Source organism: Lepus europaeus, chromosome 4 (assembly GCF_033115175.1).
Source record: "Lepus europaeus isolate LE1 chromosome 4, mLepTim1.pri, whole genome shotgun sequence".
Classification (NCBI taxonomy): domain Eukaryota; kingdom Metazoa; phylum Chordata; class Mammalia; order Lagomorpha; family Leporidae; genus Lepus; species Lepus europaeus.
Window position 1 is genome coordinate 141319761 of NC_084830.1, and position 17710 is coordinate 141337470.

At 51.7% G+C, this 17710-nt stretch overlaps 1 protein-coding gene across 1 annotated transcript; it reads right to left on the reverse strand.

The window, feature by feature from the left end:
- Positions 1 to 13556: 13556 nt before the first annotated feature.
- Positions 13557 to 17312, reverse strand: EGR1 (early growth response 1). The gene is made up of 2 exons (XM_062189069.1): positions 16748 to 17312; positions 13557 to 16108 (listed from the first exon to the last, which is right to left on the reverse strand). Exons 1-2 carry the CDS (start codon positions 17043 to 17045, stop codon positions 14772 to 14774), a joined length of 1635 nt encoding a protein of 544 aa, XP_062045053.1. The 5' UTR covers positions 17046 to 17312; the 3' UTR covers positions 13557 to 14771.
- Positions 17313 to 17710: the final 398 nt, after the last annotated feature.

The window sequence follows — 17710 nt, forward strand, 5'->3', positions numbered from 1 at the left end:
ATAGACACATGTCACCTACGGCCTTGTTTCCTTTCATTCCTGTTGGGCAAGGAGGCTGTGGTTGGCATGGTAACCTTCCCTGTAAAAGTTGCAGCCCTTGATGATGTTTTTCAGTTCCAGCAGGGACACAGCTCCTTCCCCCACTGTAGGCCACAGGGCAGGCGACATGGAGCTGTGTCATTCTGGCCTCCCCCAGAACAGGACCGAGCAGCTGGGAGCATGGAGGAAGGGCTGCTTCTCACAGGGCAGCAAACGGCTTGAGAGAGAGGCCATTGGATCTCCGGGGAGCAGGCTCCTTCTGCCCTCCGTGTTGATCTGCAGCAGGCCAGAGAAAGCCCTTCTGAAGCCCAGAATATTTAGGGAGCCTCTTGGGATCTCGTGGTGAACGATAAACATGCATCTTCGCTGAAAACCAGAAGCGTGACAGATGCCTGTCATCCAGTACAGAATTCTATAGAATGAGCCGAGAATTCGCTAAGCCTCCAGAATCCAGTGGTTTCCTTTCTCTCCAGTTCCTCTGTGGAATCAATGAATATTTATTAACCAGCTCCCGATGTTCCAGCTCCCCATCCGTTCTTTCAGCTAATTCTTCCCCCACAGCTCTAGGAGGGAGGTATTACAAACCACACTCATTTTATAAATAGAGAAGCTAGAATTGGGGCAGAAATCCTAAACAGTTTAACCAAACATCACACAGCCATGGAGTGGTAGCCACAGGTCCAGGACGCAGGTCTGCAGTCCCCAGTCCCACACGCTCCACCCTGTCCCGTGGGCCTTGATATTTGCCTCGCCTTTCTAGGGAGTTCTCTGGAAGGAAAGGTGGCATCAGCCTCTGCCTCCATGGCCCACGTGGTCCTGTGTGGCCCTGTGTGGCCCTGCCTGGCCCTGCAGCAGCCTGGGAGCTCCCATCCAGAGTCTTCTCCCGGCTCTGTCTTGGAGTTTCCCCAGCAGGGGGCAAGACGAGAGAAAGTGGTTCTCTGCTGCCAGCTCCGTGCTGGCGACTTGCACCAGAGCCAGCCCAGCTTCCCTCAGTCCCTCCCCAGAGCAGCACAGTCAGCTCCCCTGCACAAGGGGGTGGGAGGGGGAGACAGAGAGGAGAAAAGGACACATCCGGGTCTCTCTCCCTGGCTGGGAAGCACTTGGCTTCAAGCTGCCATTCATCTTGTAGGTGGGGAAGCTTAAAGCTGATCCTCTTGGGATTACAGACGTCTCTGAAATGAACCCTTGGGCAGAACTTCCACCCAGTAGACGCTAGCAGGAAAGCCCTGGGTTTGAGAGAGTGGTGGGAGGAAAGGAGAGGCAGGTCTCCTGCTCCTGTTTCTGCTGGCTGAATAGACTAGAAGAGCCTTTCTCTGGCAACAGGAACAAGGGCTTGGGAGAAACCAGGAGGGGGAACTGTGGGGCTGTGACCTAAAGCAAAACTGGGGAGGTATTAACAGTATTAATAGGAGTCAGTGCTGTGGTACAGCATGCTAAAGCCATGGCCTGTGGCGTCAACATCCCATATGGGTACTGGTTCATGTCCCGGCTGCTCCACTTCCAATCCACTCCCTCTGATCATGCACCTGGGAAAGCAGCAAAGAATGGCCCAGGTGCTTGGGTCCCTGCACCCATGTGGGAGACTAGGAGCAAGCTCCTGGCTCCTGGATTTGGCCTGGACAAGTCCTGGCTGTTGTGGCCATTGGGGAGTGAACCGGCAGATTAAATCTCTCTCTCTCTCTCTCTCTCTCTCTCTCTCTCTCTCTCTCTCTCTCTCCCTCTCTCCACCTCTGAACAGCTGTTGCAAGCATTTGGTGAGTGAACCAGCAGATGGATGATCTCTGTGTCTCTCTGTCACTCTGCCTCTTAAATAAAAATAGAATTTAAAAATTCATTTTAAAAATATACACTGAAGTATTTACAGATGAAATTATATAATGTCTGAACTTTGCTTCAAAGTGGAGGGAGAAGAGGAGTATAAAGGAATTGATCATTGTAAACTGGGAGACAGATACAGAGAGATTCCTTACACTAAACCCCCTTACTTTTGTGAATGTTTGAAAATATACACAATTTTTTAAAATAAGGCTTAATCTATCTGTGAAAATAGAGCATAGTTGGAAGTGATATCTTTTTTTAGAGAAAAATATCAAAAATAGAATAATTGAGTTTGAGGTGACTCATACTTATTTGAAAGCAGAAAATAAAAAGCACGCATAAAATCTGAAGTGATTGGTCTAAATTATTGTTATTATCACAGTAACTGGATCAGGAGTGGGGAGGCAGGAAGCCATGCAATCTTTCAAACACCCAGAAATACAAACTGAATTCTTGGCCTACTCTGGAATGCCTCCAGGGAAAGTACAGTTCACTGGACTGTCACTGAGGTCCTTCCGAATCTCGCCCCAACCTGCCTTTCCAGCCGCACTCCCTGGCCAGCCTCTCCTGGCCTCTCCTCGCTTCCTGGCCACGCCACCACTAATTGCTGTTTCCCAAACACACTGGCCTTTCCCGCCTCCCTCCTACACTCTATTCTCACCTCTCTGCTCCTTGAATAGAATTGGCCACTCCTTGCTCTGCTTAGGCATCTTACATATCACACTGTAGGGCAAGTCTGTATTTCTAAGTCTCCCCCCACCCAAGTCAGTGCTGCTGCTGCTGGTTTATCCTGTTTACATGCTCAGGGTCTGACACTAAGTAGGCATGATGTCATTTTTTTAGATCAATTTTGGCTCAGTGACTGAAGGAATCACTTAGGATGGCCCACTACTGTGTGCGGCCAGGAGAAAGTTACCCAGACTTGGGCTCTTCCATCTAAGAGGTGCCCACTAAAGCAGGGAGCAACAAGGCACAGCCTGACCCAAGCATAACCAGCAAAACCACCTGGCTAACATCAAGTCAGGAACAAGCAGAAGAAAGGAGTTTGAGAGAAAGGCTTTCAGTCCTGAAAGGACAAATACCATATGTTCTCCCTGCTCTGTGATAACTAATAGAGCACAAAAAGGTAAGCTACGGAAGTGAAATTGACACTTCGAGATAATCATGTGTGCAAAAAGTTAGTTGAAAATAGATCTTAGTAAAAAATAAGAATGGGAATAGAAGAGGGAGGAGAAAGAAGGGTGGCAGTGTGGGTGGGAGAGTGGTATGGTGGGAAGTTGCACTAAAGTTGTACTTAAGAAATACGTGAAGTTTGTATTCCTTAAATAAATGCTTTTTTTTGGGGGGGGGGAATAAATAAGTAAAATAATAGGGCACTGGCTCTGTGGTATGGTGGGTAAAAGCCCCCACCTGCAGTGCCAACATCCCATATCCAGCTCTATGCTATAGCCTGGAAAAGCAGTAGAAGATGGTCCAAGTGCTTGGGCCCATGCATCCACATGGGAGACCTGGAAGAAGCTCCTGGCTCCTGGCTTGGGATCGGCCCAGCTCTGACCATTGTGGCCATTACGGGGAGTGAACCAGCAGATGGAAGACCTCTCTCTTTCTCTGCCTCTGGCTCAGCCTCTGTGTAATCCTGCCTTTCAAATAAATAAGTAAATCTTTAAAAAAATAAATAAAAATAAAAAAAAGAGAAAGGCTTTGATCTTAGTGGTAGATGTGAGAGTGGGTACATTGGAAGTGGGGATGGATAGGGAATCCAGTGGTGGGCAGGATCTCAGAAGGTCTCTAGGTGATAGGTGAAGGAGCTTGCTTAACTAATAAATAACCTTTCCTTACTTTAAAAAAAAAAAAAAAGAATTGTACTGTTAGCTGTCTGGTGATTCCATCCTGCAAGACTGTAACAGAAAATCCACCTATGGGGAGTATTGAACAACAATTTGCATCTATTCAGTAAAGAACCTAGAACCCCAAATTCCTAGGATGTCTTTATTTTTTAAATTTAATTTATTTGAAAGGCAGAAGGACAGACAGAGACCTCCCATCTGGTTTACCTCCCAAATGAGTACAAGCGCCAAGACTGGACCAGGCCGAGGCCAAGAACTAGGAACTCAGTCCAGGTCTCCCATGTAGGTGACGGGGATTCGAGTACCTGAGCCATCACCTGCTGCCTCCGAGCATAACAGGAAGCTGGAGATGGGAGCAGAGCCGGAACTTGAATCCAGACATCCCAAGCGACGTCTCAACCACTGTGCCAAAGCCCCCCCAACCCCCTACTTGTTTTATCACTCTTCTTTAATGCTTTCATTAATGAAGGGGCAGATTCTGCAGAAAGAGAAAATACTCCATCGGAAGGCCCTCTTAAAGAGCCCTACCATAATTTTAAGCCATAATTACTTACATAGTCTCATTTTAAAAATTTTTTCTCTTTTTTAAAAGATTTATTAATTTTATTTGAAAGGCAGGGTTAGAGAGAAAGAGAGAGAGGGAGGGAGGGAGGGAGAGGGAGAGATGAGAGAGAGATCTTCTATCTGCTGGTTAACTCCCTAAATGGCCACAATGTCCAGACCTGCGCCAGACAGAAGCCAGGAGCCAGGAGCTTCTTCTGGGTCTCCTATGTGGGTGCAGGGGCCCAAGCACTTGGGCCATTTTCCACTGCCTTTCCAGACATACTAGCAGGGAGCTGGATCAGAAGAGGAGCAACCAGGAATCAAACTGACATCTATATGGGATGCCAGCATCACAGGGGGCAGCTTAATCCTCTACACCACAGCACCAGCCCCAAATTGTTCTTTCTTAAACAGAATAATTCTCTGCTAATGTTAGAAACACTTGCTCATTTGGAAAATAAAGAAAGGTTTAAAAACAAAATAAAAATTACCCATAACTCCACTATCTAGAAATAACAACTATTAGCCTCTGATGTATAGGATTTGTGCATGTGCACTTTATAAAACTGGAATCGTGCCATATAAGGGTTTACTTGTATTACTTAGTATAATATTGTGAGCATGTTTCAGGTCAATGATTATTTTAGGGCTGGCACCGCGGCTCAATAGGCTAATCCTCCACCTGCGGCGCCGGCACACCAGGTTCTAGTCCCGGTTGGGGCGCCGGATTCTGTCCCGGTTGCCCCTCTTCCAGTCCGGCTCTCTGCTATGGCCCGGGAGTGCAGTGGAGGATGGCCCAAGTGCTTGGGCCCTGCACCCCATGGGAGACCAGGAGAAGCACCTGGCTCCTGGTTCCTGGCTTTGGATCAGTGCGGTGCGCTGGCCGCAGTGCACCGACTGCAGCGGCAATTGGAGGGTGAACCAACGGTAAAGGAAGACCTTTCTTTTTTTTTTTTTTTTTTTTGACAGGCAGAGTGGACAGTGAGAGACAGAGAGAAAGGTCTTCCTTTTGCCGTTGGTTCACCCTCCAATGGCCGCCGCGGTAGCGCGCTGCGGCCAGCGCACCGCGCTGTTCCGATGGCAGGAGCCAGGTGCTTCTCCTGGTCTCCCATGGGGTGCAGGGCCCAAGGACTTGGGCCATCCTCCACTGCACTCCCTGGCCACAGCAGAGAGCTGGCCTGGAAGAGGGACAACCGGGACAGGATCGGTGCCCCAACCGGGACTAGAACCCGGTGTGCCAGCGCCGCAAGGCAGAGGATTAGCCTAGTGAGCCGCGGCGCCGGCCCAGGAAGACCTTTCTCTCCGTCTCTCTCTCTCTCTCTCTCTCTCTCACTGTCCACTCTGCCTGTCAAAAAAAAAAAAAAAACAAAAACAAAAAACTGTATATATGAAATACATGAAATGTGTTTTCTTTATATAAATAAAAAAAGTTAAAAAATAAGTAAAAAAAAATAATTATTTTAGGACATGATTTAAAGTGACTGCCTAGCAGTCCACCATATGATATGATCATTCATTTCAGCCATCATGCACCAGATAGTTATATGATTGCCATTTTTCCTCCATTACATAACCTGGTGTGGTTCACAGCAGCCCTGGCAGAACCGCTGGGAGACAAGGTAGGAATCTTGAGAAGGCTCTTGGTTCCTGCTGTTGCAGCACCCTCAGGAAAGCTGGCCTTTCCCACACAGGAAAGTTTCATGCATCAAAGTGCTTTTCTTTCTTTTAATGTGTGGAAAAGGAAGACACTTAATATTTTCACCATGAATGCATTTTGTAGTAAAAAAAAAAATTGTTTTATCCTCCCAAGGAAGAATAAGATAATCAGCAGCACTCCTTTCTCTGCAAGCAGATGGAGAGACTGATGCCCATGGATGGGTAATATAAAAACTTGCTTTGCGGTAGGTGCTGTGGTGCAGCACTTGGTGCATGCCACTTGGGATGCTCACATCCCATATCAGGGTGGTGACTGGAGTCTCCACTGCTCCACACTTACCATTCCGGCTTCCTGCTAATGCTGCCTGGGAAGGCAACAGATATTTGGCCCAAGTGCTTAGGTTCCTGTCACCCACATAGGAGCCTAGAATGGATGGAGTTCTTGGCTGCTGGCTTCACCCTGGCCCCGTGCTGGCTGTGGTGGACATTTGGGGAATGAACCAGCAAATGGAAGAGTTCTTGCTCTTGCTGCCTCTTGTTTGTCTCTCTCCCTCTTTCTGTTTTCCTGCCTTTTAAATGATGAGAATAAATAAGCAAAATTTTTTAAAAATAAAACTTACTTCATGAAGACTGACAGTGGGCCTGAGAAGGCCCAAAGGGTTCCTAGGTAGAACCAAGGCACAATCTGAGAAGCAAGTTCTAAGGACTTTGGTCATTTCATGAGCCAAGAGTGAAATGTGGCTCTGAAGAGAATGAATGCTGGCTCTGAGGACGCAGCAGTCCCAGGGGCGTCATCACCAATCCGAGGTGACAAAATCGGTTCTCAGGCTGCTGTGATGAAACCAGAAGCGGTCTCCACTTGAGAATTTCTGCTTTGTGGGCACTTGGGGATGATAGAAGTTGTGTTGGTGTGGTTAAGAACTGAGGTTACCAAGGGACCAAGTCAGCTGGGTCTGAGGAGCAGCGTGGATGGGCGGGGGGTGCTGAGGCGGCTATAAACCCGTTCTGGTCAGGCAGCTGGCGGGGAAGCGCTGTGTGTGAGAAGCCCTTCAGAGGGAATTCAAAGTTAGTCTGCAGGAGATTCAAAAGTGGTTGGCCAGACTAGAGCGGTTTAGTTCTTCCTTCTCCCAGACGCCCCCCAGATTGCCAAGACCCAGCCACTCACAGAAGGAGCTCCACTGACTGTTCAATGGAGGAGAAGCAGTTTGGTTCTCCGGAGCCCCCGTCATGAAGGCTCTAGGATGCAAAGTGGATTTTTTTTTTTTTTTTGACAGGCAGAGTGGACAGTGAGAGAGAGAGAGAGAGACAGAGAGAAAGGTCTTCCTTTTTGCCGTTGGTTCACCCTCCAATGGCCGCTGCGGCCGGCTCATCACGCTGATCCGAAGCCAGGAGCCAGGTGCTTCTCCTGGTCTCCCATGCGGGTGCAGAGCCCAAGCACTTGGGCCATCCTCCACTGCCTTCCTGGGCCATAGCAGAAAGCTGGCCTGGAAGAGGAGCAGCCGGGATAGAATCCAGCGCCCCAACCGGGACTAGAACCCGGTGTGCCGGCGCCGCAGGCGGAGGATTAGCCTAGTGAGCCACGGAACCGCTGCAAAGTGGATTCTGAGGGGAAGCGAGCTTCTGAGGAGGCTGAAACCGTTTCGTCCCAGGAGGGATCCCGCTGCTGGTTCAGCGGAGACGGCAGCATCTGGGTTTGCCTGGGAGCTGACAGAGCACCTGGGCCCGCTGGGCAGCCTGGTTTACCTGGGGAACAAGGGACCTCAGGAGAGGTTCATTTCTACCCGCAAGACTCCCCCAGGTTTCTTGAGTCCCTTCCGTCAAAAGGAGCCTCTAGAGAGAATCTTAGGAGGGCCTCACCGCCCACTATTCCAGGATTGGTTCTGTGGCCTTCAGTTCGGAAACTAGCCTGGGGTCTGAGCAGGCTCCTGAGCAGACAGGGCCTAGGGGTCACCCCGGAGGTGGAAGAAAGGCAGATAAGATGGGAAGAAAGCTGGGGGCCCACCTGGAGAATGGGCGCAAAGACAGCAAAAAAAAGGATAATTCTTTTTACGTTTGTAACTGTTTTCTTTTTATTTGAAAGTCAGGGACAGAAATACACAAAGAGAGAGCTTCCATCTGCTTGTTCACTTCCCAAATGCCTGCAACAGGCAAGGCTGGGCCAAGCTGAAGCCAGGCGCCAAGAACTCTGTTTGTTCTTAAGCCATTGCTTGCTGCCTCCCAGGGTGTGCATTAACAGGAAGCTGCAATGGAGAGTGGAGCCAGGACACAAACCCAGGCGTGTCACCTGATATAGGATTGGGGTGGGGGGCAACTAAGTGGCCACTTAACCACTGTGCTGAATGCCCACCCTCCCCTCTTCCTCTTTTTTTTTTTTTTTTTTTTAATTTTTATCTTTAGGGGCTGGCATTGCAGCACAGCAGATAAAATTGCCACATATGACACCAGAATTCCATATGGGCTCCAGTTCAAGACCCAGCTGATCCACTTTTTTTTTTTTTCTTAAGATTTATTTTATTTATTTGAAAGAGTTACAGAATGAGAGAGAGGTCTTCCATCTGCTAGTCTACTCTCCAAATGATCATAATAGCCAGAGCTGAGCGAAGCCAGGAGCCAGAAGCTTTTACTGGGTCTCCCACATGGGTGCAGGGGCCCAAGGACCCAGGCCATCCTCCACTGCTTTCCCAGGCCATAGCAGAGAGCTGGATTGGAAGTGGAGCAGCCTGGACTAGAATCAGCACCTACATGGGATGCCAGTGCTTCAGGCCAGGGCTTTAATCCACTGTGCCACAGCACTGGCCCCTGCTCCACTTCTGGTCCAGCTCCCTGCTGATGGCCTGGGAAAAGCAGTGGAACATGGCCCAAGTGACTGGGCCGCTGCACCCACGTGGGAGACCTGGCTCTTGGCTTCAGATCAGCCCATCCCCAGTAGCCATTTGGAGAGTGAACCAGAGGATGGAAGATCTCTCTCTCTCTCACTCTCTCTCTCTCTCACTTCTTCTCTGTGTATAACTGATTTTCAAATAAATAAATAAATCCTAAAAAAAAATTTATCTTTAACTGGTACCTAAAAATTATACCTATTTATGGGGTTTGATGAGATGTTTCCATCCCTGTCTACACTGTGTAATGCTCAGTTCCCTTCCTCTTTTTTTGGGATGGCAGCTATGCAGTCCCTGGCCACTCTGGGCCATGTGCCTTTCTTCCTTAACAAAGTTTCATCAAGGCCATATGTACGTCTGCTGAGCTGCGTAGATAATGAGAATATACATTGCTTAGCCCAGACATCTCATTACCAGGAAGATATAAACAAACAAACATCTCATTACCAGGAAGATATAAACAAACAAGAGAGAGTTTGGAGTACAGTAATAAAAATGATATTTTATATATACAGAGGCTGGCTCTGTTTACTCAAGGAGAGATGAAAGAAGCAAATCTTTTAGGAGGCCGGACCCTGACTGGAGAGGGGTAGCAGGGGGCAGGAACACATGGATGATTGTAGTTTCAGAGGTGAGGGAAGTGAATAAATGAGAATATGGTTGAAGAGGTACCAGAAGGTAGAGGGAGCATTTGGAGTAAGTGGGGACCATCCACACAGAGCCTTGTATCCAAAACTTCACAGCAGCTTTATGTGTTAACAGTCCTAAAAGGGAACTGACCCCAATAGCCTTCCACAGGGGAAGAAAAAAAAAGATAAACAGATTGTGGTGGAGCCAGAGACTGGAAGAACACTCAGTAGTAGAAGGGAATAACTATTTGTACACACAACAACATGAATGAATCTCAACAGAAAGATGCTAAGTGAAAGAAGTTAGAACCAACAAGCACCTACTGCACATGAGTCCGCTAATAAGAAGCTCTAGAAACTGCCAACAAATCTACCGTGATGGAAAGCAGATGGACAGGAGTGGAAAGATTTCCAAGCTGCATGGGGAAATGTTTAGAGACAATGGATATGTTTACTGCTTTAATTGTGGTGGGGGTTTCACCTGTTTGTATATGTGTGAGGATTCATCAAATTGTGCAGTTTATACAGACAGTTTATTGTACCACAATAGAGTGGCAATAGTGTTTTTTAAAACTCTAAGTGTTTATGAGAATAGCTTGATGGATAGATCTCCCCCCAAAGGGAGATGAGATAGATTTAAAAGGAGCTGAGAAACTGAGTCATCAGTTTGACCTAAGAGATCATCTCAAGCCAAGTGTAGCTGCAAAAGTCCTAGTGATGAGGAAAGAGGGATAGGGGAAAAAACATCTCTCAAGTGCAGGGTGAGATGTGCTGCTCGGGTGCGGAAATCGCAGGTACCCACAGGTCTCTCATTAAAATGTTAAAATGTTGTTTGCTTGACATCTGATTCTTTTAAACTTGGCTTCATTTCCCTTAGGACCCCAGGATCTCACTCTACCCAATGTCTTCCCTCTCCAACTGCACTAAGTGCGGCATGAAGCATGAAAAACAGATAGAAATGGGGGCTGGTGTTGTGGCACAGTGGGTAAAGCTGCTTCCTGCAGCACTGGAATCCCATATGGATGCTGGTTTGAGTCCTGGCTGCCCCACTTCTGATCCAGCTCCCTGCTGATGGCCTGGGAAAAGTAGTGGAAGATAGCCCAAGTGTCTGGGCTCCTACATCCACGTGGGAGAACTAGAAGAAGTTTCTGGCTCCTGGCTTCAGCCTGGCCCAGGGCTAGCTGTTATGGCCATCTGGGAGGGGTGACCCTGGAAGGTCTCTCTCTCTCTCTCTTCCTGGAAGATCTCTCTCGCTCGCTCGCTCTCTCCCTCTCTTTGTGACTCTCACTTTCAGATAGATAAATAAATCTTTAAAAAAAAAAAAAAAGCTGGGGAAAGGAGGGGAGATAGGGCAAGGAGTGCCTCTGACCCTGTAGTATACATACCTGGTTCCTTTTTTTGCGAGGGGCTGTCCATTTGGGAGGGGGTAGAAGGAAGAGCACAGCAACCCTCCCCCCCACCTTCGCCTCACAGCCAGGCTAGGCTCCAGCTCGCTGAGTGCTCAGAATCCTTCAAAATAGATGAGACTGAACAGTCCTGAAATTCAAACAAAAAGAGCACCTTTCAGGTACCAGGAAGAAGGCTGGAGGCTCCTTAGGACCTAGCTCTCTTCAGAAGCTAACCCGTCCTTAGTTGAGTTTCCTCTCTAGCTCCCCTCTTCGGTCCTACTTGCTTTGTCCCTCCTCACATTCCTGAAGCCCTAGGCGGCATCCCCAGGCAGCGGTCAATTGTTCAAGCCCCTTCCAAGCCCCAACCTTTATGATGATGACAGCTCTTATCAGCGCTGCCTGCACAGGAGCAGGGGTGAGTCTTCAGGACCAGAAAATGGAGCAATTTTTTGAGTTGTGCTCCATTTCAGCCATGCGAAATTTAGAATTTCAGAGCCTCAAGAAACCCTGGTGGTGGTACTAATAAAACTTAGCTAACAAGCTTGGCACAATTCCTCTACAAGCCACCTGTTTGGAGCAGCCTTGATGCCAAAGTCAGCTCCAGGACCACATCCAGATGCAGGGTATCCACAGGATGCTCTGGACGTGGACCTGGGAATCTCCTGATGCGCTGTGACAGATGAGACCCTGTGCTCTGAAGGAACAGAGTCTCCTTGCACCTTCCATCATGTCTTATTTTTGCTATGTTCTGCCTCTTGAGAGTCTGGGGTGAGGAACTCTGAAGAATGTGTAACAGGCAGAGACTTGTGTTCTTTGGCCCAGAGTGAGGTGGGGAGGAGGGGTAGGTGAAGCTGAGAAGAGGCGCACCAGCATAAACAGTGTCCTATGAGGACCTGGCAAGCTCACCAGGAGGCACCCAGGGAGGGGCCTTTGCTAGAGGGGGTGCCTGTTTCACCGCTGTTGCAGGCAGAAGAGTTGTCACGGGAAAGGGCGGAGAGCAAAAGAGGTCATGAGGGAGAAAGCTAGAATCTAAGAGAAAGAATAGAGCTGATGCCAAGGGTTATTGAAATTCTCCTAGCTCAAGGAGGTGTTGGTGAGAACCTGGGAGACCCTCAGAGGGAGACGGGGTGGAGGGGTTCTAGGGCCCAATAACTGCAGTGGGCAGAGAGAATACTTCATTGTCTCTGATTTTAGGGGTCAGACACTGGGAGGGAGAGCAAACGTTTGGGAATCCCAGGATATCAAAGCTTTCCTTTTTTATTTTTATCTTTCTTTCTTTTTTTCTTTTCTTTTCTTTATTTGAAAGGCAAGAGAGACAGTGAGAGAGAGAGAGAGAGGGGGGAAGGGGAGACAGACAAAGAGACAGAGTTATCTGCTAGTTCGCTCCCCAGATGCCTTTGGCTGGGGCAAGCCAAATCTGGAAGCCAGTAATTCAGTCCAAGTCTCCCATGTGGGTGGCAGGGAACCCAACTACTTGAGCCATCACTTGCTCCTAGGGTTCTCATTGGCAGGAAGCTGGAATCAGAATTGGAGCCGGAACTTAATCATTAGGGCTGGGATGTGGGCCTCTTAACCACCAGGCCAAACACTCATCCCCGAGACACCAAATCTATTGCACCCATCTGTTCAAAGGCCAATGGTGTCCGACCAGTTCAGAAAAGACACAGACATCAGGGTTGGAGGTGGTGCTTCCGTCCCAGCCATGCTCTTTGGTAGAGACTTAGCCAGCATCCTCCCTGCCTCACATACAAACCTAATCAATCGAGTTGACTCCTATCTATGCTTCCCAACTCAACTTTTCCACATCTCCTAAGCCCCTAGGTCAGCTGGGTGCCCTACCCTATGCTCCCACAGAGCCTCGCACTTGCCCATGTTATGTAACTTAACACCACGTTGTCATTCCTGGCTTACATCTCTGTCTCCCTGACCAACAGTCTGAATTCTTGGAATAGAAGCTGTTCTGCCATGGCCAGGTCAAGGCCTCTCAGAGCAGACAGATGCTCACATGCCCATAAGGGTTGTTCCAGCAGTGACAATAAACGCTTAGGGAGCTGGGGCCCAAAGAACCTAGCACTGTCTGCCGCCCACACAGTGGGGGCAGACTTGGCCTGGTTGGGAACTTGAGACATCAAGCCAGCCTCCTATCCACTCTGCCCCGTGTCCCAGGAAACTGCCAAGGACGACAGTTCCAGCTGGCAAATGATATTTTTCTTCCTGGAAGGATTCTTGGCTTGAGCACTGGCCCTGGCCTCAACTATGGTTCTTTGATGCCCTCCAGTTGCTGGGGACGTGGGGGATGGGCAGTAGAGGTCGAAGGAGCTGTGCTGATCATTATTATTTCCCAGTCCTGTGCTCACCCTATCTCCTCCAAATGCACTTGGCAGGGTTTCCCAACCCTGGGTAGAGGTGGCGGGCAGGCCTAACCAAACAATTGATGCCTGGAAGGTAGCACTGTCTCTGGCCAGACGTGTCCCTTCCCTAACTCTGGGATTTTTTTTTTTTTTTCCCTTTCCCCTTTAAGCTTTAATCTCCCAAGGTAAACTGTAGCCCAAAATAACTGAAGAGGAATAGGCCCAGTATCAAGAAGAGGAGACCCCTACTTAGTCCTCATGAGGAATTCACTCCAGCGACACACAGACGGTATGACACTGGCTGGAGCCTCTTCCTATCTCTAAAGGCCCCAGAGTCTTCAGAAAACCTCACCCCCTGGATGGAGATGCTGCTGCTGCATGCTTCCCCCAGCCCAGGAAACACATATCCAATCACAGCTACTTTATTATCCTTTTAATTTTTCTGAAGGCTATACACCACATATCCCATGGGCAATAAAGCGCATTCGATGTGTTTATAGGCCAAACAGTCACTTTGTTTAAGCAAACACAAGTACAAAGTAAAGTAAAACCACAAAATAATGAACTGCATGTTCATAACATACAAAAAAATCGCCGCCTACTCAGTAGGTAACTACAACATTCCAACTCCTGAATATATTTATAAATTTACATTTTCAGTTAAAAAAATAGACTTTTGAGAGTTCAGATTTTGTTTTAGATTTTGTTTCCTTACATTCTGGAGAACCGAGGCTCGGCTCAACCCTCTTCCTTATTTTGCTCCCAAAGCCTCCCCCGAAATTGTCACTCCCTGCCCCCCTTAAGGCTAGAGGTGAGCATGTCCCTCACAGTTGCACATGTCAAGCCATCAGCCAGGCGCATCACACAAAAGGCACCAAGACGTGAAACTTTTTGAACCGAGAGGACAAAAATAAAACATTTTCCAAAAGCAGAAAAGAAAAACCAAACCATATTTTGCCACATGTGAGAGTACAATCGAGCACTATTTACAGAAAGGTTAACGGAACAACACTCTGACACATGCTCTGATTAATACCGAGGACTGCTGTTTCAAAGAAAGCTTTAAACTTATTGTCACAGCATCATCACAAAATAGAGGATCACCATTGGTTTGCTTGGCTTTTCTTTTTTTTCCCCCCCAAAGTGAGGATCTAATTCCAAATAATACAATAGAATATGCAAATTATCTTCACATCAAGAGTACCCCAAGAAAAACAAAACCCATGGCACAGACACTGTACAGGGGTGCAGGGCAGGGCTCTGAGGGGCCCAAAACCCATTTTTGCCAACTTGATTTTCTAGCATCAAAGGGAACAAGGGGTCAGGCGTATGATGGAGATGATACTGAAATGATTTATCCAAAAATCCATGCAAATCAAGTTCTTTGGATAGAGGTGAAGAACTTGGACATGGCTGTTTCAGGCAGCTGAAGTCACAGGGAATGGGAACCGGGGGGAGGGGAAGTGGACAGAAGGGATTGTAGGCCGTTGGACCTTCCACTCTGCAGCAGAGGGAAGCCCCTCCACCATCTGACCTAAGACTCCGGCCACACCCTCCTCTCCTGTCCTTGAAGTCTCTTGTGTTTCTTTCTCTCCCTTCTCCCTTCGTTTCCTCTTTCCCCTTAGCAAATTTCAATTGTCCTGGGAGAAAAGGTCGCCGTCATGTCCGAAAGCCCCGTGGAGGCGCTGAAGGAGCTGGTGACAGCCGAGGAAGGGAAGCTGCTGACCTGGCCGGGGAAAGCGGGAGGCACGGACGAGTACGTGGTGGCCACCGACGGCGAGGGGAAGCCGCTGTGCACCGGGGACGGGTAGGTGGAGGAGCCGGGGGAGGAATAGGAGGTGGGCACCGGGGACGGGTACGAGGTGGCGGCCGGGGACGCGTAAGAGGTAGTGACCGGGGACGGGTAGGAAGAGAGGGAGGCGGTGGCCGAAGAGGCCACGGCACTCTTGTCTGCTTTCTTGTCCTTCTGCCGCAAGTGGATCTTGGTGTGCCTCTTGCGTTCATCGCTCCGCGCAAATTTTCTCCCGCAAATGTCGCAGGCGAAGGGCTTTTCGCCTGTGTGGGTGCGGATGTGGGTAGTGAGGTGGTCGCTGCGGCTGAAGTTGCGCATGCAGATGCGGCACTGGAAGGGCTTCTGGCCCGTGTGGATGCGGATGTGGCGGGTGAGCTCGTCAGAGCGCGAGAAGCGGCGGTCGCAGGACTCCACCGGGCAGGCATAGGGGCGCTCGTGCGGTGGCGTCTTGCTGGGCCTGTTGGGGTACTTGCGCATGCGGCTGGGCTTGATGAGCTGCGACTGGTAGGTGGCATTGAGGGCCTTCAGGTCCTGCGAGCCCGACTGGGTGGCAAAGGCCTTGATGGTGGAGAGTGGAGTGAGGGAGGGCTGCTGGGTTCGGCTCTCCAGGCCCTGGAAGGGCTTCTGGTCTGGGGTGCCCAGGCCCAGGTCCCCCTGCTGCTGCGGAAACAGGTAGTCGGGGATCATGGGGACCTGGAAGCCGCCCTTGGCGGCGGGGTAGGCAGGAGGCGGGTACTGGAGTGCCGCGCCCGCAGCACCGGGGAAGGCCTGGCTCTGAGGCTCAGGGAAAATGTCAGCGTTGGGCGTGGGGAAGGTGGGCGCCGCCGAGTAGATGGGGCTGCTGTCGTTGGAGGGCACGGCGCAGCTCAGGGGTGGGCTCTGGGAGGCCGAGGAGGAAGAGGAGGAGGAAGAGGAGGAGGAAGAGGCCGAGGCTGAGGAGGCTGCTGGAGACGGCGCCGAGGTCGAGGCCGGAGGGTTGGTCATGCTCACGAGGCCACTGACCAGGCTGAAGAGGGGCTCGGGCCACAGGGTGTTGCCACTGTTGGGCGCGGGCTCCAGCGAGAAGCGGCCGGTGTAGGTGATGGGGGGCAGCCGTGTGGTCTGGCTGGGGTAACTGGTCTCCACCAGCGCCTTGTCGCTATTCAGAGAGATGTCGGGGAAAGACTCTGCAGGAGAAACAGAGGATGGAGGCCCGGTTACCGGACAGCAATCCCTGGCGGACGAGGACGACCCCAGCTGCCAGACAAGAGGTCGCGCGGCCACCACCGACTCCCGAGCTAGTTAATAATTGATAGCAGTCGATTGCAATGTTCCTGGCTCGGCTCCAGCGGCAGGGCCCATTGCAACAACAGCTGACGCAAACACGGAGGATCCCCCTCCACTGCGGCTCCCAGCGCTGCGCAGCGGCGGCTGCGCGGGCGAGGATTCCCGCCGGCACCCCCACGGCCGCGGCGGGGGCGCGCCCCCGGCCTCGGATGCCGGCCCTTCCTTGGGAACCGGCGGCAGGCAAGGCAAGGCTTTTTGCACGGGGGCGCATCGCTGCTCAGCAAAACAAGTCCCCCCCCTCAACCCCGCGGCTGCCCGCTCCACCCACCCACGCAGCTCCGGAGCTCTCCACGCAGAGCCAAAGCTCGCTCCTCTGCGCGCCGAGGACCAGGGCAGGGGTGTCCCAGGTGTCCCTCTGACCACCTGACCCTGGACACACGAGGAGGAGAAGGGAAACCCCGGTCGCATCCCCAAGGCCCCAGAGCACTCCTGCGGGTGAAGGACCGGAGGGTAGGACGGTGGCGTAGGCCCCGGCTTACCTGCGGTCAGGTGCTCGTAGGGCTGGTCGCCCGTCTCCCCCTGAGGGTTGAAGGCGCTGCTGCTGCTGCCGCTGCCGCCCCCTCCACCTCCACCGCCCCCGCTGCTGCCGCCGCTGCTACCGCCGCTGCCCTCTGGAGCCCCGGCGGCCCCGAGGAACTGGGGAGCCCCGTTGCTCAGCAGCAGCATCTCCTCCAGCTTGGGGTAGTTGTCCATGGTGGGCGAATGGGGAAAGGAGCCAAAGGGGTCGGAAATCTGCAGCGGAGACATCAGCTGCATCTCGGCCTTGGCCGCGGCCATCCCGAACCGGCGGGCGGACGGCAGAGCTGGTGTCGGGGCGGGTGCGCGCAGCCCGGGGCCGCCGCTGCCGGGGACACACTCGTAGGGGCCCGGCCCGGTCACATGCGGGGCGCACTGGGGCGAGCGCTGCGGGGTCCCGGCTCGCCCTCGCCGCGGGCGGGCGTGGACACGGCGCGGTTGCAGAGCAGGGCAGGGGCCGGTCCTGCGGCGGCGGCTGGTGGCGGCTGGCGGCGGCTCCCCAAGTTCTGCGCGCTGGGATCTCTCGCGGCTCCCCAGATCCGCTTCTATTTGAAGGGTCTGTAACAGCACGGGCCCGCCTCCGGCGTGACGTACATGGCCATATTTGGGGAGCAGGAAGCCCTAATATGGCAGGACCGGCCGGGAGGACCCGGAGTGACGTGAAGCCCCCTTTCGGAGAGCTGGGAGCGCCTCCGTCCCGCACCGGGGCCCCGCGCCCGCTCCCGCATCGCGGGCGCCGAGGCTCCGGGGCAGCCCCCGGGCCAGAGCCACAAGCCCGGGGCTCCCGGACTCCGGCCGCTCCGGAGTTCCCAGCTTGCCCCCGCCCCTTCCCTCCGCCTTCTCCCCTCCTCCCCGCGCCGGAAGCGGCCGGACCATATCTGGCCGCTCCAAATAAGGCTCTGCCCAAATAAGGGCTGTTCCGGCGG